The sequence below is a fragment of the Rosa chinensis genome, chromosome 6 (assembly GCF_002994745.2).
Source record: "Rosa chinensis cultivar Old Blush chromosome 6, RchiOBHm-V2, whole genome shotgun sequence".
NCBI classification, from domain to species: domain Eukaryota; kingdom Viridiplantae; phylum Streptophyta; class Magnoliopsida; order Rosales; family Rosaceae; genus Rosa; species Rosa chinensis.
Window position 1 is genome coordinate 43,246,221 of NC_037093.1, and position 20,411 is coordinate 43,266,631.

At 39.5% G+C, this 20,411-nt stretch overlaps 1 protein-coding gene across 1 annotated transcript; it reads right to left on the minus strand.

Annotated features, from left to right (window-relative positions):
* Positions 1 to 1,802: 1,802 nt before the first annotated feature.
* Positions 1,803 to 3,817, minus strand: LOC112170151 (CBS domain-containing protein CBSX5). Its single transcript, XM_024307324.2, has 2 exons — positions 3,370 to 3,817; positions 1,803 to 3,149 (listed from the first exon to the last, which is right to left on the minus strand). The coding sequence occupies exons 1-2, from the start codon at positions 3,702 to 3,704 to the stop codon at positions 2,273 to 2,275; spliced, it is 1,212 nt and encodes a 403-aa protein (XP_024163092.1). The 5' UTR covers positions 3,705 to 3,817; the 3' UTR covers positions 1,803 to 2,272.
* Positions 3,818 to 20,411: the final 16,594 nt, after the last annotated feature.

The window sequence follows — 20,411 nt, forward strand, 5'->3', positions numbered from 1 at the left end:
CTCTGAAGGGTATTGCTAAGCTAAATCAAAATCCAAAACACACACACACACACATTCGCATTCTCATTACACTATTCTCCACTAAATAAACAAACAAATTCTCAAAACAAAAATCTAGAAACCTACATAAGCTTTGCTCAAGAACTTCCAATTGTGAACAAATCTTCATTTTGCACATGGTTCTGATCTCACCTTCTTGAGCCTAAGCTCTCGTCTTCTCTCCCTCCGAGCCAATCTCCATGGCCTCACCTCAACCAAATTATAAACCCTAGAAATCAAAGCTATCGAGAATCGAAGAAGCGGCTATGATTGATTGAGATGTGAGGTGAGCGTGTCGGAGCCGATGATGTGCGGCAGAGCCGACAAGGACAACGTGGCGTTGATGACGACCTTGACTCCGGCGTCGTAGCGGCGCCAGAGCTTGAACTCGGAGGTGAGCTGCGAGGTCAGCTCGCCTCGGGCGAATTTGTCGGGGGTTTTGATGGAGCCGTTGACGTAGCCACGGAGGCCGTGGGCGTTGAAGATGGTGGTCATGAGATGAGACCAAATGAAGTAGTTGGTGGATTCGAGGCGGATGGGCATGAGATTGCATATGGATGAGAGGAGGACGTCTGGGGTTTCCGTGTAGGAGGAAACGGCCATGATTGAGAGAGAGCTCACAAATCCATTCCTAGAAAATAATCAATTGTGATAGAAAGGAGAGAGGATTAGATTGGGAGGGAGGGAGGGAGGGAGGGAGGGAGAGAGGGAGAGAGAGAGAGAGAGAGAGAGAGAGAGAGAGAGAGAGAGAGAGAGAGAGAGAGAGAGAGAGAGAGAGAGAGAGAGAGAGAGAGAGAGAGAGAGAGCTCGATATGTTTTTTTTTAAATTAATTAGTAGAGAAAGACAATAAAAATATCACATGGGACCCACATGTTTGCCATGTCAACAAACAGACGGCGTCGTTAGAGATTTTTGACGGAAGTATCACATTGATGTCAAAATACGTCTTTGGGTATCACATTAATACTTTTGAGAGTTCGGGTATCAAATTGGCCTTGGCAGCATAATTTGGGGACGGTAGCTGAATTTTTCTCATTCCAATTCCATGAGTTTAGTCTCTGCTATCATTGGGAATTTGCCAAAGGCTACAAAGCTGAAGGACTCGGCTTCTCTGCTATAACAAGCAGTGCTAGGATCTGCTTGGACTTCACTCCCAAGCTGACACATCATCTATAAGAGATCCAATGGAAGACAATTAAAAGCTCCAAAACACAAATCTTACACCAACCACACCAAATCAGCCTTTGACAACCCAATTCTCATGCTCTCCTATCTGCTTCCTCCACTATCTACCATGTTCCAAATGCAACCACAAAAGCCCATATCAGAAATGGCAACTTCAAATATATGACATCGAGGAATTTGGATATTTGACACGGCCATAGATTCTGATAAATGAAGATGCTTGAGACCGACAATCTCGGACATATTTTGTCGTTTTATTAACAACATAAAGGAAGATATTTGAGTGAGTTGAGTCCAATTTTGGCTCCAATTCACTTTGAGTCGGAGAAGGAATTGATCGGAGACTGAGTTAGGACTTCTGTTGTTCTGTTACAGAAGGCGTGGAGAGAGAGAGATGCTATGTGTGGTATATGATATGTTTTGAAGATTTTTCAGTCTTATTATAGCAGAGAAGCCGAGTCCAAAGCGGAAGACCGTGGGAAATGAAAATGATTTAAACAAAAGAATTATGCTTTATTTCAAAGAAAAATAAAAAATTGATGCTTTCTTTGATGTGTTTGCACATGTATTTTTTGTAGTATTTAAGAGGCCACATGTCCCATGAGCTGTCAACACAGTAGTTTGACAAATCTTCTCCACAGACAAAAATCTTTGAAAACCAGAAGCCATGTGTTAAACTTTCTTGATTCTTTTATACACCAGAAACCCAAACTTTGAGAGTCAATGACACAAGCATCTTGACATGACCAGACAAATGGATATACCCAAAACAAGAAAACAAAAGAAAGCACTAAAGTTTTGAGCTGCCTTAAGCCTGGTTCTTGTCTCTTCAGAAAGTATAATGAAAATGCCAAAATAGGCAAAATCAAGATCCCAACTGGAAAAGAAGAAAAGATCACATACAGAATCATACAATCCCAGGTCCCCAACATTACAAGACAAACTTGATAATTTTGAGAACCAAGATTTCTCTCCCTATTCACATCCATACAAACCTCAAAAAACATGATTACCCAAAACTTACAACCAAATACCCTCTTCCACATCCTAGCACATGGTTTCCAAATGCTCCCTGAAAACCTTTAACATCCCAGAAAAAGTGACAATCCCCACAAGGCTGCAATCATCCTCAATAACCCAAACATAGTTCACTCTGTGAGCAATTGCCTGAATCATCACAGCCACCAATGAGCTCTTGGGATGACACACTATAGCCTCAGCCCTCCTCACCATCCTAGCTGAGTAGCTATTAGACCTGCTGAACCTCCCAGACCTCACCATTCTGGTGCTACTTGGATATACTGAGGACTCCTCATCTGATGAAGAAGAAGAAGAAGAAAACATTGGTGAATTGGAACTTGAAGTACTTGATGAGTAACTCTCCAAAGCTCCTTGTAACTTTCTCTGTTTGAGTCTCTCAGTCACAATCTTGATCAAGTACTCAGGGGGTCCTCCACAGTCAATGTAGGCCATGAGCTCTCCGCATGACAGAGTGGCGATGGCTGCAGCCACCGACTCATCACAGCTAGAAAGAGTAAAAGGCGAGATCTCGCCGATTAACACACCATCAATGTCCACAACCGCCACTGAGGTTTTTTGTGTCAGCGACTGAGTTATGAGCTGGACGGCGGAGTCAACCGGGGAGTGGTAGTTGATGGCCAAGATGTCAGCGGTGTTGATGAGGCCGAGTGAGTCGATTGAGACAGCAGGAAGGGGTGAGAAGACCCCAATAGAGTTGAGGAGGAACCGGACTACGTCTTCCTGCTCACACAGGCAGAACTCTTGTCCGCTGTGGATGGTGCTTGTGGTGCTGTTGATGAGTTTTGGGTGTTGCTTTCTTCTTGAGTTGCTGCTTAGCCTGGTTTGGATTGGTACCACCAGGTTCTGGATTCCTTGGAGCATTAGATCAATGGCTTTTAGTAAGCTGAAAACAGAGGAAACAGAGATTAGAGACTGTACTAATTAACCAAAATAAGTGACCAAATTTGAAAACTTTTTAAATAAAATCAGATTAGTTTTGCGAAAAGTATCAAAAAATTTTAACAATGAGTTGTACACAGCCAAAATGAAACTGAAAATGAAAAAAGCCCAGAATTTGAGTAAAACCAGAACTTTTGAGAGATGGGTTGGAATTGGTTAAGTACCTGCAAGAAGGCTCTACGTGCATCACGGTTCCTGCAGTCTCTGTCATGATTTCAGAGACGGGTGCCTTGAGAGCAGCGGAGGGAGACACGAGGTTGGCATCTTGGGAAAGGTAGCAAATCACATCGACCATGCAGACCTTCCCGACGCAGCGGCACTGATCACCGGCGAGGGTTTTGGAGTGGTGGTTGCAATCCCAAATGCTGAGGAAGTTTTCTTCGGAGGTTTTGAGGACCTCTAAGGCATCGGCGACGGTGGCGGAGACGGAGAGGGACCTCAGAGCCGGCTTGGCTAGACAGAGGTCGGATATCTCGTGCCTCAAGAAGCTCACTGCCATGCAAGACTGAAGGAAACAATGGAGAAGTGAGGAGGAAAGGTTGAAGAAGACGATGTAAAAGAAGCAGAGGAGAGGAGAGGAGCTGCTGAGGTTGTGGAGTAATGATGGTGGTCATAGTGGGGAGGTATTTATAGGAGAACGATGCATTTGGTGAGGTCAGATAGTTTGGAAAAAATGTGGAGGTAGTAACATACGGACAAAATGGTGCGGGGGCCATACTAAACAAAAGAATTATCTCACAAATTGCAAAACTAGAGTCCAGATTTAGAGCATGTTGATCCATTTGAGCAGAGGCAAGGGGTAACAGGGCAAGGGGTGAGCATTCATCCCTTTTTTTTTACTTTGTTAAATTGTTAATCTCTCGGGGGCATGAACATGAACGAGAGTGAAAAATACGTATTAAAGTAAGTTTACCTGTTAGGTTATTGGGTCAGTACACTGTTCACTCTGTTTTCATCCGTTGTGTCTGGATTATTGGGTCAGTTACCGTTCATTGAACATTATATTAATTTATTTATTGTAAATGATAACTATATGATGTAAATAAATAGTAGTGATGAACATTTTGAAAATACAACCAACGAAATCGTAAAGGTGGAGTACTTTATCGAACGTCCAGTGTTCAAGGAATCGAAATTACCGTTATACATATATAGATTACATTACTTCAAAACCGTTAGATCTCCTTATTAATTGAAACAAATGATCCAGATTTAGTGACTGTTGGTTTCAAATTTCTAAAGCAACTAATGGCTACATTGCACATGGCCTAAACAACTGTTTCTTTTTTGTGCTACGCGGCAAAAGCATGTTCCACACTCGTCAAATGCTTTTGCGACGCTACGCAACAAGAATTTGCTCTTGACCCAAAAACTGTAGGAATCACAATATACACTTCTAATTCGGAAGAATCATCCCTAAAGATAGACTACTCAAAACCTGTAGAAATCACAATATACACTTTTAATATCAAACACCATCCTCAACTCCTGGAGTCACCCTGCTCCCTAAATCACATCAACTCCAATTACACAAATACAAGTCTCAACTAAAAATCTTTAATCCCATAGGTTATCAGGGCAATCTAACAGAGTAAAAGAAATCAAGATATAAGTAGGTTTGATAGGAAGCCTACAATCAAAATACAACTGCAGCAGATGCTACGCCTCAAATCCTACTATGCTGAACCGGCTAATTTGCAAACTGTGCATTTGAAACTGAAAGGCCTGAGGGAAAGTAATTGAAAAACATTAGCGTGAGTGAACAAAAATAAATAATATGAAATAAAACGAAAAACGATAATTTAATACTTTCCCACATTTACTTTTGTAAAATCAATGATGCATGTAAGTGTTTAAGAAAAATATTTCAAAGAATAATAAATTTGTTGTGATGCCCCGGAAATTCGTATTTATTTTCCGAGGATTTTCCGGAATCTAAATTATGGTTATTGGATGGTTTCGTGGCTCGTGGATGGAGCGGAAGTGTTTCAGGTGAATAATTAATTGAAAAATATGGTTTTAAGGGGGTTGCCTAAGGTTGACTTTTTATACGTTGGGATTCTCCGAAAACTTCCTTCACAAAAGTTGTAGAGCGCGTCGATACGAGTTCGTGGACATGTGGAACGCGAGAATCGGAGTTCGTATGAAGAAGTTATGGCCATTGGAAGAAGTTTCCATTTTGGTATAAATAGGGAATTTCCGAAAATAATTTCATAATTTTGATATTTCCTTTTTCGGAAACCCTTTTCTCTCCGTTCTCTCTCCTCAGCCTCCGTGCGACCCGACCCAAACCCGGTGACCCGACCCGACTTTTCCGGCCGTTCCCGACGTCCGCCGGCGACGAAACCAACGCAGACGTGATAGCCACCATCTCGCCGACCTCCCTCTGGTGCTTGACGGGGACGGAGACCATTGGAAAGTGGAGATCGGAGGAGCTACAGTAGACGTAGTCGGATCCTGTCGGATTTTCTCAGTTTCCGGCGACTCCTCGGCCGATCGTTCTCAGTTTCAGAATCTCCTCCTCCTTCTGATCATCCTCATAACCACCTTGTAGGACGATTTTGCGTGTGGAGTGGAAGATCTAGGTTTGAAAATATACGGTGTACAACGAATCTGGGGTTTGATCAGACGGCTGCGATTGGCTGATCTTGCAAGCTTGATCTAGGACGATCTAGGCCGAACCAGGCTTAGCTCCAGGTATGAAAGTTGCTCTACTCATCATGATGAACATTTCTGGTTGGCTTGATTGTTGTGGTGTTGAGTTTTGGCCGGTGGTAGTTGTGGTGGTTGCACCGCCGACTGTGGCGGCGTTATGGTGGCCTTCCGGCCATGTAATGGCTAGTTTCTGGTATTGTATATCATCCACTCGTCGATACGAGCGTTTTGATATATAATACGCAATTTTTGGAGATCGTATGAATATATTGTGATTTTTACGGTTTCGGACCGTTTGATGCTTCGATCTGTGAGGATCCGAGCGTCCGATCGACTTGTGGTTTGGACATATCGATCGTAGAAGTGTTCCGGAGACATTGGGTGGTCTCGGATGTGGTTTCGCCTCGATTGACGTTACTTTGGGGATTTAGTTCAAAATAGGGGTTTCGGACTTAAATCGTTTGAGAATCGTTACTGATTTGAGGTCATTGGTGATTAGGTGCTTCTAAAGGTGAATTGGACGAGTTGTTGGTGATAGTTTTGGTTCGGTTCTGTATAGAAGACGCAGCGGGAGTTTCAAGGTGAGTAATCTCACGAAGTTCATTTCACGAACGGGAATACCCTTATTGTTTTGAGAGTTATTTAGTTAACTGCAAACTATAGATGGTATTAGTGGCACTTTTGAGTAGATGATTACGTGTGTGTATATATATATTATGGGATGTATATATATACATACGTATTCATGTATTAGTAGATATATGTTTACGTGAAATATATATGTTTTGGGTGGTTTGTGGATTTATGAAAACAATATGCATGAAATAATGCTTTTTATTGTTTTGGGGTGAGGCTTTTGGAAAACAAATGATTTGTGGAAATGATTGATTTCGATTTATTTTGAAAAGCGTTGAGATTTGAGAAAAGCGTTGAGATTTGTGTATGAAAACAATGGGCATGAATTGATGCTTTTTATTGTTTTGTGTTATGGCTTTTTCGGAAAACAATGATTATGGAAATGTTGATTTCGATTGTTTTCAAAAGCGTTGCGATTTGTGTAACATTTTGGGTCATGTGCGACTCCTTTAATGTTTTGCTCCAAGGGACAGTGCGGCCCGAGGATCGAAGGTCTGAGACCTTGGGCAGAATATCAAGTGACCACGTCTTTGGCCGGACGAGTGGTTACGTTTTTCAGTTAGAGCTCTAATCTGTCTGCCATATAGGTAATTCATGGGGTAACGGGAATTGGTTATTTACAACTCATGACATTACGTATTTTTAGGGAACAAGGTGTGAGTTGCTTCCTTATTAATGGTTTTTAAGGGGACAAGGTGTGAGTTGTTTTCCTTATTAACGTTTTGATAGAAATCAAGGTGTGAGTTGCTTTCTATGGTACGATTATGGTACATTTGATAGGAAACAAGGTGTGAGTTGTTTTCTATGTTTTATTTGATAGGAAACAAGGTGTGAGTTGTTTTCTATGTTTTATTGATAGAAATCAAGGTGTGAGTTGCTTTCTATGGTACGCTTATGGTACAACTGATAGAATTCAAGGTGCGAGTTGTTTTCTATGTTTTATTGATAGAATTCAAGTGTGGGTTGTTTTCTATGTTTCGTTTTAAAAGGAAACAAGGTGTGAGTTGCTTTCTTTTATTTCGATTTGAAAGGAAATTAAAGTGTGAGTTATTCTCCTTTATTTCGTGTTTTAAGGAATCAAAGCGTGAGTTGTTTTCCTTATTTTTGGCGTGAGTTGTGTGTGGTTTGAGATACTCATACGGGCTTGCAAAAGCTTACCGGGTTTGTTGTGTGGCAACCCGGTACACTATTCAAACGGTGTAGGGGTTAATCCTGCAGGTTAGGATAATCGGGGCTGAAGCTGAGGTAGCGCCTTTGCAGCTTTACGGTAGGAAGCCATTTTTGTAACTTTACCGTCGATAAGGACTTCCGTTGTATAGTTAACTCTGAGCTGCATTTACGTTTTATTTTGTTGTTGACAATTTAATTCGTATGCTTGTGTAATATATAACTCTATGGACGAGTGTATATTAACCTTGAGGGTTCAGGGCATCAATATCTGTGTAAGTTAAAGGGAAAAAGATTCCAGGTATTTTGTATTGATGACTGGACGTTCACGCATATATAATTATGGGGTTATATATATCGATTTTCATGTGTGTAAAATCAGGGGCGTGACATTTGTGAAAACTGAAAACTTATAATTCAGACCAATGTCACCCCACTGGTTAAGTAGTGAAAGAAAACCGAGGATTCCGATAACTCGTAAATCAGGACAGCCCCACTAATCAAGTAAAATCGGACCAGCCCCGCTAGTCAAGTAAAAAGTAGAACAAGGAGAATAAGTATCGAAAGAAAACCGAGGATTCCTATAACTAGTAAATCTAGTCCAGCCCCGCTAATCAAGTAAAATTGAACTAGTACCGCTAGTCAAGTAAAAAGTAGAACAAGGAGAATACGTACGTATCAGTCATACAAGTGAGTATCCCAAGCCTAGGTAAAGACCTCTCAGGCCAAAAGTACTCCCATACTCCTGTACCTAACACCACAAAGGTGGATAGGGTATTGGGCTTTCATGATACTACCACTAAGGCAGCACCACATCACAACAAAGGCATAAAGGGCTTTTGTTACTCCACCTCGAAGGTAATAGTCACATCGCCTCGAAAATTGAAACGACATGCTAGCATGGTAACCTGCTCACAACAAGTATGGCATAGGATCTGAAGGTCATGACGGAATTCAAATCAAGTAAACAATTGTCAACCATTTCCAAAAATGATGATCGAGGATCAAGTATAACCAAATTTAATTCATATTCCGAAAAATAATCACCGAATACCAAAACAATAAACCATTTTATATTCCGAAAACAAGATATAAATAAACGATTATTTAGGAAACACTATCGCATGCATATTATTTAAAAAGAAAATGTTCACTCATAGTATAAGGCTAATGAGGCCAAGCATATCGTTGAATGATGGCTCAGTACATCGTCCTGTACACCATTACAATTAGTAATGATAATTCAAAAATTAAATATGATTTTAAAACGAAACTTGAAAACCCCTGGCACAGGTAATTCGTCGAATCTCTGAAATCACATCAGAATCAACCCAAACTTCAAGAGTTTCACCAACTTAATTACTTTAGCATCCGAATGAAAAATAAGGACGATTCAACGATCAGATCTCCTCGAATTATAAATCAAAAATAAGAAAATTCTGAAATTCCGATCAATTTCAAAAGTTCACCAATCACCACAAAATTCATATCAACACCTTCGTATCGCCAAGCTCGATCAAATAAGCCAAGGCAGAAGGCGAGAAGAGGCACACGCGCCGCTGAGTCAACCCCTAAATTGGATCACAAAATAGGTGCCGAAATGTTCCTCTCAACAACCCCTTCCATTCCTAAAACTACAACAAAACCCAACTGGAATCCAAAAAATTGAAAATCACCTAAAAAAGAATCGGAAAAATCCTAGAATTTCAATTCTTCGATTCTGCCTCCTTGCTTTGAATCAACGCAAGATACTTAATTGAATGGTTGGAAAAAGAATGATCAGCTTCAAAACCCTACTGGTGGAGCCGCCTGAGGAGGCCAAGAAACTGAGAACTGATCGGAAGAAGAAAACGGGTCAGCCGAGGACTTAAACTCTTTGATTCATCGTCGCCGCCTATTGGTGGAGTCTGAGGCTAGAAATCAAATCGACGAGAAGAGGCGAACCGAATGGTGCAGGTCCGGCGGCCTAAGGTGGCGCTATGATGGAGAATTCGTCTGGTTTCTGGTTCTGGTCGAGTTGGGTTCATGGGTTGTACGGAGAGAAAAATGGTTAGCGGCATGGGGTAAGTTTCTGAAAATGGAAACTTACCAAAGGTAAATGGGCTATTTTTAGTAAATTTTTCAGAACAATAATTTTTAATTTTTTAGACCATAACTTTCTCATCAATTCCAGCGTGCCACGTGTCCATGTTCTTGATTTAACGTCATCTACAACTTTCATGGAAAATTTTCTCACATGATGAACGAAACAAAAAGTCAACTTTTTAGTCCACTAAAAGTTCGAAACAAAAGTAAAAAGTAAGAATAGTTGTCGTCTACTGTCCAAATGACTAGTAAACCGGTAAATTAAGGTAAGACACGTAACAATACTTTGGTACAAGCAATGCAGAATGAAAAAGAAGGCAAGCCTACAGCCAAGAAGAGGGGGTGCCTGTTGGTATCAAAGAAAAAGAACCCCCCAAAGTAGAAGAAGCAATATGAGGAAGCTTGTCCTCTCCGTCTAGCCTATCCAAACATACCTCCTTGCCCAACGTCATATGGTAAGGAGAAAATCTGAGCTAAAAGTAGGTAGTTGTTTTCTACCTGCAAACTATAAGATTTTTTTACATCTTGATAATGGAACTCTTGAAGTACCGTAATTGAGCGCATTGGCGAAGGGAGTTTCACGTAATATTATCTTTTTGTATGGTAATGTTATAGTTTGTTAGGCTCCATGAATAAGTGAGATTCGATGTACAAATGAATGGTACATAGTTCCCATATTGGAAGATTTATAAGTGTCGTTCTGGCTTGCGATTGTTAATGAAAATTTTCATTTACTTAAAAAAAATGAAAACTATATCTTTTTCTAGAAAAAACAAAAAAAAAATTGAAAATTTTTGATCCATCAAGTATCACAGTGTAAGATGATATTAACAAAAATAGATTAACATAACTAAAAAGTCAATTCATCATTTGGAACATTTTTGAATCCCGCATTTTTGAATCGACAAATGAATTGGGCAACTCTTTAGTTGAATCAACTAATACTAGAAACTGCTCACACACCATATGGGTGTAGAGAAGTGGGTGGTTACCAATCTAGAAGTGTGTAGTTAATTTATGAAAAATAATATTATACATGTTAAAATTATTTATTTAAATTTTGACTTTTTCTTCTCTGACAATTAGATGGATATATTAATTTATTTAATATTTTAAGGGTATAAAAGTAAAAAATTTCAGTTTTGACTAACAAACTCTCTTCTCTTAATGATAGTATAGATAGATTATGTATATAAAATATTTGAAATTCTTGATAAAGTAATAATTACAAACTTTTCTAATAAATTCATTCAAAAATGAAATTTCTTTTGGAATAAAACTAGAAAATTAAATTTCACCATTTTTTTTTCAAACAAGAGTTTTTGGCAATGTCGATTGTGACAAATTTACATCATAATTGTTAATGAGATAAAAAAAATTACCTCCTTAATTTCATTAGGAATCACTACCTCCTCTATACATGAGGTGCCTTCGCCAATAAGTTTTGTGGCCTTTTTTCCCCGTTTGATTGAACCAAGTATTGAAGCCTTCTGTGGCTCTATAAGGACTGGTTTAATGTGGTGATCAGGTTTTGTAGTCTCGATAAGTTTTGCTCTTAGAGCAACTCTAACCGCTTCTCTATAATTTATGTATTATAGGGAAGCAAAAATTAAAATCTCCATAATTTTTTTGCTCCAACTCCAACAGATTCCTTATTTTAAAGATTACTGTAAATTTAGAAAATTTTATTTTCTCTTTCATCACTATCCCTAAAATGGGGATAGGTATAGGGAACCTGTTAGAGAAAAAACAAAAAAAAAACTTATTTTTCCCTAACGTAGAGAAAATTCAAATATGGGAAAGCTGCTGGAGTTGCTCTTAGCGAGTGAAATTGTTCATTTACTTATCCATCAGTCCACAGCTTTGTATTCCTATTTTTCCAGAGCGACCAAATGATCATTAGAAGTTTGTCAAACACCTTAGACTTCAGGCTACATTCCCTCTCAAGCATCCAGTTCTTGAAAGGCAATTGAGCTGCAAGGAGTTGCGTAACAAGAACGGTGGCCTTGAGAAAATTTCAGTCGCAATGGTGCAATTACAAAATAGATGCTTGGTGTCGTCCAATCGATGCTAGTAGAGTAAACAACTAGGATCCCCATCATAACCCTTGAGCATCAATTTGTCTCTTGTAGGTAACTAATCATGAGATTCATGACAAGCACGCCATACACAAATTTGAACTTTTCCAGGTATTTTAGCTTTCCACAGTTTCTTCCACAATGGTTTAAAGGGATATCCAGTTGATGTAGCCAATGTTCTAAAAAACGGGCTAGGCGGCCGCCTAGGCGCTAGGCGCCCCCACCCCGTTCTGATTCTGGCCTAGTCGATCGAGCTAGGCGTTGGGCAGAAAGTCGGCTGCCTAGGAGGTGCTGGGCGAGTTTCTCTAGGCAGTGGGCAGTTGGCGATTAGGCGTTTCTGTGTTTTTTTTATTTTTATTTATTTTTAAAAACTCTTCCAGAAAACACAAAACCCGATCAGAAACTTATACACCAACCTCACCGCACAGCCTCTCTCCCTCTACTCTCTCTCTCTCTCCTGCACAGTGCTTTGAATACTTTTTCGGTTTTCAAGTTTCAGTCTTCAATTCTTCAAGCAGCAAAGCAGACGTCCTCAAGGCTCAAGCAAATTTCTGGGTTCGATTCTTTGATTTTAGTGAACAAGAGATAGAAGAGAGTAAAGAACTAAAGAAAGAAGAAAGATGCAGAATGCAGACCATGAGGGAAAAAGAGAGATGCAGGAGATGCAGGAGATGAGAAAGAAGAGAGATGAAGAAGATGAGACGTGTGGGGTGGGGGTTTGTTTTTTTTCTTTTCTTTTTTCTTTTAAGAAAGAAGTGGTGTAATGGTTGACAGCCCTTCATCATTAATTGCCCACTTTTTTAAAGTTTCATCATCAATTAATCTGACAAGGGCACAAGGCTTGAGATAATTCATGCATACTAGGTGATTAAAAATAAGTTTATGTCATAAAATAATTAAAAAATTAAAAAAAATAAAAACCGCCTAGGCCCTTAGGCGCTAGTCCCCAGGTCACCGCCCAACTAGCGCCTAGCGTTTTTTAGAACTTTAGATGTAGCAGTCAAGGCATCATTTAACATTTGTTCCCAAGCAATCCAATATACAATTTTTACTGTGAATATTCCTCGAGCTTCTAGTTACCAGTATATCTTATCTTGTAAAGTGCGTCGACTTAAAGGAATAGCAAGAACCTGTGCTGCAGCTTTAGGATGGAAATGAAGATGGACCAAGGCCGAAATCCATGACATGTTCTGCGAACTCATTAAATCTGCCACATGATTAATATCATTGTTTGGAGGATGCTGTAATGCATACTGAGAGCAGTGGGGAATCCAATTATCTTGCCAGACATTAATTTGTGAACCACAGTCGCGATGAAATATTTAGTAAGGGTAATTCCCCCAAGACTTTTGGTACTTGCAATGGGCCCCATTAATTTTCCTCTGACCTGAAGCCTTCATAAATCAAGGATCTTGTGCAATATGTAAATTATATAGAAAATTACACATAAAGTGGAACTCCATTTCAAAATAAATAAATAAATAAATAAAGTGGAACTCAATAGCATGTGGGCAAATATCCGAATTATGTAAAGGGTTAACTACAAAGCACTACCAGACAACATATTTTTTGACAACTAAGTCCACAACCTTTTCCACTATACAATTAAGGACAGACACTATTCTCCTTTTACCTTCTTTGCTTTTTACATAGTATCAGCTACAGTACACAGTATCAGCCTATTTCTTTTCCAAACTAACACAGTATCAGCCTAAGGACTAGCCTTCAACATGCCACAATTTCACCTAACGACTTCCTGTCTAAGCGGCTACTACCAGGGCGGAATCACTGCTGCCTTAGTATGATAGGGGTCATTTTTTTATAGAAAGACTGCTACTGCTTACTGACTGCTACTGCTACCAAAACATAGATGCAAAAACAGTAAAATATTTTTGTGACAGAGTACTGGGCACAAACTGAATTTATTTATTCAAACATAAATACAGATACAGAACCCAGAGCCTCACTCTTGGGCAAACAGCTAGAAGCTGTTTTAGCCACTCATAACTGATTTACAAACACTTACTTGTAATAGAAAGCACACTGTGTCCACAGACGGACTGCTACTGAGATATGCTGATCTTAGAGATTTTCGAATATAGAACTAATGCCTTTTTCTTCGAATGCCTTCTAAGGGAAGCTAAAGCTCCTTATATAGGGAGCGGAACTCAAATTACAATTCAAAACAACAAAATGTACAGAACGACTCCGTGATTTCCTGCTTTTCTTAGTGCTCCTGCTGGTGGAGGTCGACCGGGGAAAAAGCAGATTCCTTTAGGTGAAATGTTTTTCACCTGCTTTTTGAAAAGCAAAAGTCACTTTTAGGAAAAATCCAAAAGGACTTTCGGTGTTTTCTACACCTGCTGCTTCACATGTTCTCGTCGGTTTCTGAATTGTGACCAAGGACAAACGAGTCGTTATCTGCCTGGGCCATCCTTACTGTTGTTGCATTGTCTTCGACATCTGTATCAACATACATCTTGTAGTGGTTGTCAGTTTCAAGTTTTTCCACCCATCGTAAGCATGCCAGTGTCGAATCTATCTCTTTTCTGGTAAGAGATAGAAACAAGTCACTGCTGACTACATCAGGATGATCGTAAGCAGTGATGATAATTTTCTCTCCTGCTGCCAGGAAGGTATTGTAGGTATCCTCAGAGATGATCTTTTTGATATATTCTAGAGTCATGGCTTTCATCCAAGGGATGCTTGAGTTTGGTTGGCCATTGTACCCTACACAGGCTGGTTGAAGATATTTCCTTTGAATAATTCTTACATAATGATAAGGAGGAATATATTCAACTTCACCGTTTGCCTTCTGGATCCATTCTGGAGGAGTGGATCTGAACTTCAGTCTAAGCATACAGTCATTTTTTCTTACATTTTTGACTGTATTAACAATGATAGGCGGCAAACCTTTTAGATCATCATTTGTTTTAGTCCACAGATTATGGACAAAACCATTTTCAACAAGCCAGAGCTTGTGTTCTTGAGGATGTTCACTCTGAACATTAACCAGGTATCTTCCAACATAAGGACCTGAAACAATAAAGAGCGTTGGAGGAACTAGGTCTTCTGGATTATGTCTTCCTATCAGACTGTGGAATTCATGCCAGTCTGATTCATTAAGTGCCATGACAGGAACTCTAGCACTTTCTGGACTTTCAAGGAAGAGAATTTTTTCTTTTCTTACAGCACTCTGCTGTATATGACTTTCTTCAAATTGTGGTCTGGCGTTCTCATATAGTTCTTCAGCTAGTGCAAAGAGTGCCGGGAACATTAGACCACTGCTTCTTTCTTGGAAAGCAAATAAGAGATTATCTAAGATTGCCTTCTGGTGATAAGCTAGTCTCCTGCCAGTTCTGAACACAGGAGTGTCAAAAGTTCTTAATTCATAATTAAAAACATTTATGACTCCAGTTGGAGTTGGTCTGCTTTTTGGCAAAGCAGCAGCCGTCAACGGTCTTGATGAGCCTTTACCGTCTGCCGTTTGAGACGGGCTAGCCAATCCTTTACCCTGGGATTGATCAGTTGAGGCTAGTCCTTTAGGACTTAGCAGAAACCTTTTAAGAACTTTTTCTTTGGTTTCCATAGGATCTTCTTGATGCTCATGTTCTTTCCCAGTCCTTCTGCTTCTGGGATTACGACCTTCGTCGTCTTCTCTTTGGCTAAACATTGCCATTTCCCTGGTCAATGCGTCTGGAAGATAATTCTTGTTTCCTGCAATTAATTCAACATTATAATCATATTGGTTAAGAAATAATTGCCAGTTTGCTAATCTTCCTCTATCAGCAGCTTTATCAAGTTTAAAATTTTTGAAATTCTTTACTCTGGCACAATCGGTGCGGACAGTAAAGGTTTTTCCAAGAAAAGCTGGTGAATTTAAAATCGTTTTCTTGACAGCCAAAATTTCTTTTTCCCCTGTGGGATAATTCAGTTCTGCAGGGCTGAACTTGCCACTACAAAATTTGCAGATCTTTTCAATGTTAGTTCCAGGCGCTCTTGCCAGAACAACACCGGACCAGTAATTATCGCTCGCATCTGTCTGGAGGATAATTTCATCATTCTCTTCTGGTTGTTGGAGAGGAGGGAGGTTTTTGCAGAGATTTTTTATCTGCTTCACAATCTTTTCATCATCTTCTGTGAAGTTCCATTTTCTTTTGGAACTTGTCTTAGGAGATAACATCGCTGTTAACCCTGAGATTTTAGGGATGAAATCTCTCCCATAATTTATGACACCAAGGAATCTCTCTAGACTCTTAGCATCAGGAATTTTGTCTGGGAACTTCCAGATCTTTTCAAGAATATGAGGTTGGAGTTTTATTACTCCATTTTTGATGTTTATCCCTAGGAAATCAACTTCATCAAGGATAAAGAAAATTTTCTTTTCACCTAGGATGATTCCATGCTGAACTATCAGCTTTACTACCTCATGGAGGTGTTTCATGTGTTCTTCTTTGTTTTTGGAGAATACTAGGATGTCATCTATGTAGACGACGCAAAACTCTGCCACATGCTTGAAGATGTTGTCCATCTTTCTTTGGAAGATTGAGGGAGCTTGCTTTAGACCAAAAGGCATTACTAACCATTCATAATGGCCTTGTGGTGTTCCAAATGCAGTGAGAGGTATGCTCTCAGGATGCATCTTGACTTGCCAGAAACCCGACTTTGCATCGAATTTCGAAAAGACTTTGGCTCCTCTGAGCTGGTTGATCAGTACTCTTACTTGAGCAATTTGATAACCATCTTTGACAGTCTTCTTGTTGACATCTCTGTAGTCAATCACCATTCTAGCTTTTCCTCTTAGAGTTTCTGCATGATTTCTCACGTAGAATGCTGGAGCATGATGAGGGCTAGTGGAAGGTTGAATCAATCTCTTGTTCAGGAGATCTTCAATATCTTTTCTGAATTCCTTTTGATCTTCTTCTTTGTAATGAGGAATGGCTTTGACATGGCAGATAGCATTCATGTCATGCAATTTCAATTCACAGACCACTGGGTCTTTTTCCCAAAACTTTTGAGGATTTGTATCCACATTCTGCTCGAGTAGTTTCTTGATTTTTTCAAGAGTGGGAATTTGCTGAGACTCAAGCTTATTCTGAAAGTGCTTGAGGTTGTGTTCATGGATGAAACTAGCTTCTTCATCTTCACTGGCTTCTTCTTCTTCTTCTTCTTCTGAAGATTCTTCAACAAGCAATTCTTCTTGTTGTTTGATTTGGAGTATGGGCTCGAATTTGGGTTTGTAGGGGGGAAGATCACCACTATTCTGTTGCGATCTCTGATAGTGAGTAGTAAAACCGGGACCTACCACACTGAATGCATGTGTGAGTCGGTCTGCCCAGAACACCCGTCCTCCTTTCCTGAAGCCTATCGCTTCTTCATCCTGAATAAATCTTTGTTGGAGAATAAAATCATTTCCTAACAGGAAATCAGATCCTTGGCCTTCTGACTGCCAAACATTCTGGATGATAAATGTTCCTCCACCAATGGTGATGTGAACATTTTTTGCTACTTTTTTCATGGTGAGATGGCTTCCATCAAATGTAACACCAGTAGCAGACTTTTTCTTATCTTCTTTCCAGAGTTTATCTGGAATTGCAAATCTCTTTGCAACAGTAAAACCTGATCCATTATCTACAAAGGCATGTAGATGATATTTCCTGTGATCAGGGAATTTGAGTCCGATCTCTATGTAGTTGCTGTATCTACTTGTAGAGACGACTTTCGATTGGTGAGGCTCATTTTCTTGAGCTTGCTCTTTTGGAATGAATGGTTTACATTCTTCTGAAACATTTTCCTGCATGGGTGATTTATCTTCACTATCATCCCAGTTTGTAGGAATTATCTCTTTGATATCTGGATCACTGAACCAGGACGGAGGATCATATCTGACTTTATAATCATACTTGCCAGAAGGTTGGCCAAGTAGATCCCATGTGTCAGTAGCCTCTTGTCTTTCTAAGAGATGTACCGTTTCTGGTGGTTTCACCAGTTCTACATTTTCTGGTATTTCAACCAGTTCAATATCTTCATCGACTTTTTCTTTATCGACGATTTCTTCCTTTTTCGAGGAAGATGGTTCCATGGTTTCCTGGAAAAGAGTTTCAATTTCTTTTGCCTTTTGCTCGGCAAAATACTCTTCATATTCTTGCTTAACCAATTGGCTGACAAGACCATTCTTGGTTTTTCTTCTCGCTTCAGCTATGAAGCATTCTTTGTGATAAGTCTTCTTAGACTCTTCACAAAACATTGGGAGACCATTCTTTTCGTGACAAAAGCAGTAGTCACAAACGAATGTACCAGGGTTCACCTGATAAGAAGACATGAAGGATTCTGTCTTGCTTTCTTCCCAGTTTTTTATTCTCAAAACATTCAGTTGTCTAGATTCGAAGTACTCTACTTCAGAATCAATCTCAGACTCTTCTGATGAACTTTCTTCTTCTCCAGACCAGGCAGAGTAGACTGACCTGTCGTCATCTTCATCATCAGAATAGGCTATTTCGTAGCCTTTCATGTTTGCTACCTCTACTATTTGCTCATATTCTTCAAAGAGGGCCTTAGTAGATCTTTTACCCTTTTCCGGACATTCATTTGCATAGTGTCCTTCAGCTTTACACAACCAACATCTGCAAGCTTTCTTGCTAGGCTGTTTATGCTGATGAGTATTCTTCTTTTGAAGAATTTCTTTTTAGGATCTTCATCCTGTTGCTTTTTGTAATTGGAACTTCTCTTGAATTTCCAATTCTTCTTCTGATTACTCTTTTTAAATTTTTTAGAGTAATATTTTTCTTTTTTCTTCTTTCTGTGGAATTTGGAGTCATGGCATCCCCAGTTTGTGGGCATATCTAATATTCCATAACAGAAATTTTCAACTCCTTTGAGTTGTTTCTTGGCCATCTTAGCTCTAAGATTGGCTTTGCATTGCTCTTTCAGTAATTGCCGGATTCTGTCGGCAATTCCTCCAACTGAAAATCTTTCAATTGGTTTTTCAGCTATGCTTTCTCTCACAGCTGTTCTCCATGGTTCAGGGAGTTTTCTGTGCAACAGATTAACTAGATCAGTATTTTCTAGTTCACCAATTGTACAGTAGTACTCTTGAAACTCATTCAAGTATTCTTCGAAATATCTCATGTCACAGATTTTAAGAGCATAGATATTCGATTTTGCCGTTTCTTTGGCTTTTTCACTCAGATTTGAAAGATCTCCACAGAACTGATCATACAGTGGTACTGCAAAATCATACGGAGATTTTGAATTTTTGATTTCTTCCAGCCAGTCTTTTCCTCTGGCAGTTTCTTTGAAAGATAGGTAGTACTTTTTTGCTACTCCAGTGAGAGTAGTTTCATAGTACACCTGCAGATCTGGTGCTTCAAATTTGCCAAGGGTGAGTGCAGAAGCCATCATCAGGCTATCTACCCATTGGTCAATGGTTTTTCTTTTGTCTAGACTCTTGTCTAGATTTAACCATATGCCATAGTTCGTGATCGGAACTCTAGGCAGATTGTCCTCTGGGACAAATCTTTGAGAATTTCTTTCTCCTTTTTTACCCGTGGGGGCTTTCTGAAATGGGAGTTTTATTTCTTTTTTTTCTCTGCTAATGAAAGTTCTAGAGCTTTCTCCTTCTTCCATTTCAATATCTTGATAAGGAAAGACTTTTCTTGTCTTTCTGAATTTGTATTCTTTCATTTCTTCGATTAGTTTTTCTAATCGTTCAGGATTTTCGCAATTCCCAGCTTCTTCATAAAGATCATAGAGCTTCTTAGTTCTGAACATATGGACTGGTCTGTTCAGATCAGCTTCCAATTCTTCTTCAGAAATTGGCTCTTCAATAGTGGGTTTTATACCACTGACACTAGCTTCTCTAGTGCTGTAGCTTCTTCTTAGAAGATTGTTCTTGTTTATCCTGAGATTCTCAGGACTGACATCACTTCTTCTGTGATTGTCAAAATTAAGACTAATTTCTCCAGTCTTTCTACTCTCGTAGATCTTTGCTTTTGCTCTTTCCGGCTGCTTTTTTGGACCGGATAATTTCCATTCAAGAGGAAAAGTTACTTCATTCCAAGTAACTTTGTGGATTTGTTGTGAATGGTTCTTCTGATTGGTGAGGAATCCAGTAGTAAGACCTGGGATATTTGTTATCCTTGTCTTAGGGGCTACTGTAGTACTCATCAATTTATAGTATATTCTATATACTATAGCAAGTTCTTGCATATCTTCTTTCATGGATATACCATCTGTCTTGACTCTCAGTCTGAGACAATGAGCTGCATCCTTCAAGCTGGTGGTGAAGTTGGGGAAGCAGTTGAAATATGCTACTTGGTCGCATAAGGATGCTTCGAGTGTTCCCAACAGACTAGCTTGGAAGTCTGTTAACCTGTTGTCCTGTAGGACACATAGGACCGAACAGTTTATGCCTTCACGTGCAAGCAGATTTATGCCTACTTGGACTGCTCCAATATGCATAAATTGATATTTTTTTGCTTGAGCTCTAGCAACTTCTGAAGGAGTGATTAATAGAAGATCAGTCTCTCCTCCTGCTGTAGCTGGAGTTGTAATTTCCAGAAGTTTAAAATAATGGCTATCCATTA

What these genes read in the sequence shown, in the direction of transcription:
- LOC112170151 (XM_024307324.2), bottom strand. Translation starts at nt 3,704, where the DNA reads ATGGCAGTGAGCTTCTTGAGGCACGAGATATCCGACCTCTGTCTAGCC. An exon ending in CACGTAGAGCCTTCTTGCAG is followed by an intron (nt 3,150 to 3,369) that starts GTACTTAACCAA and finishes CTCTGTTTTCAG; the next exon opens with CTTACTAAAAGCCATTGATC.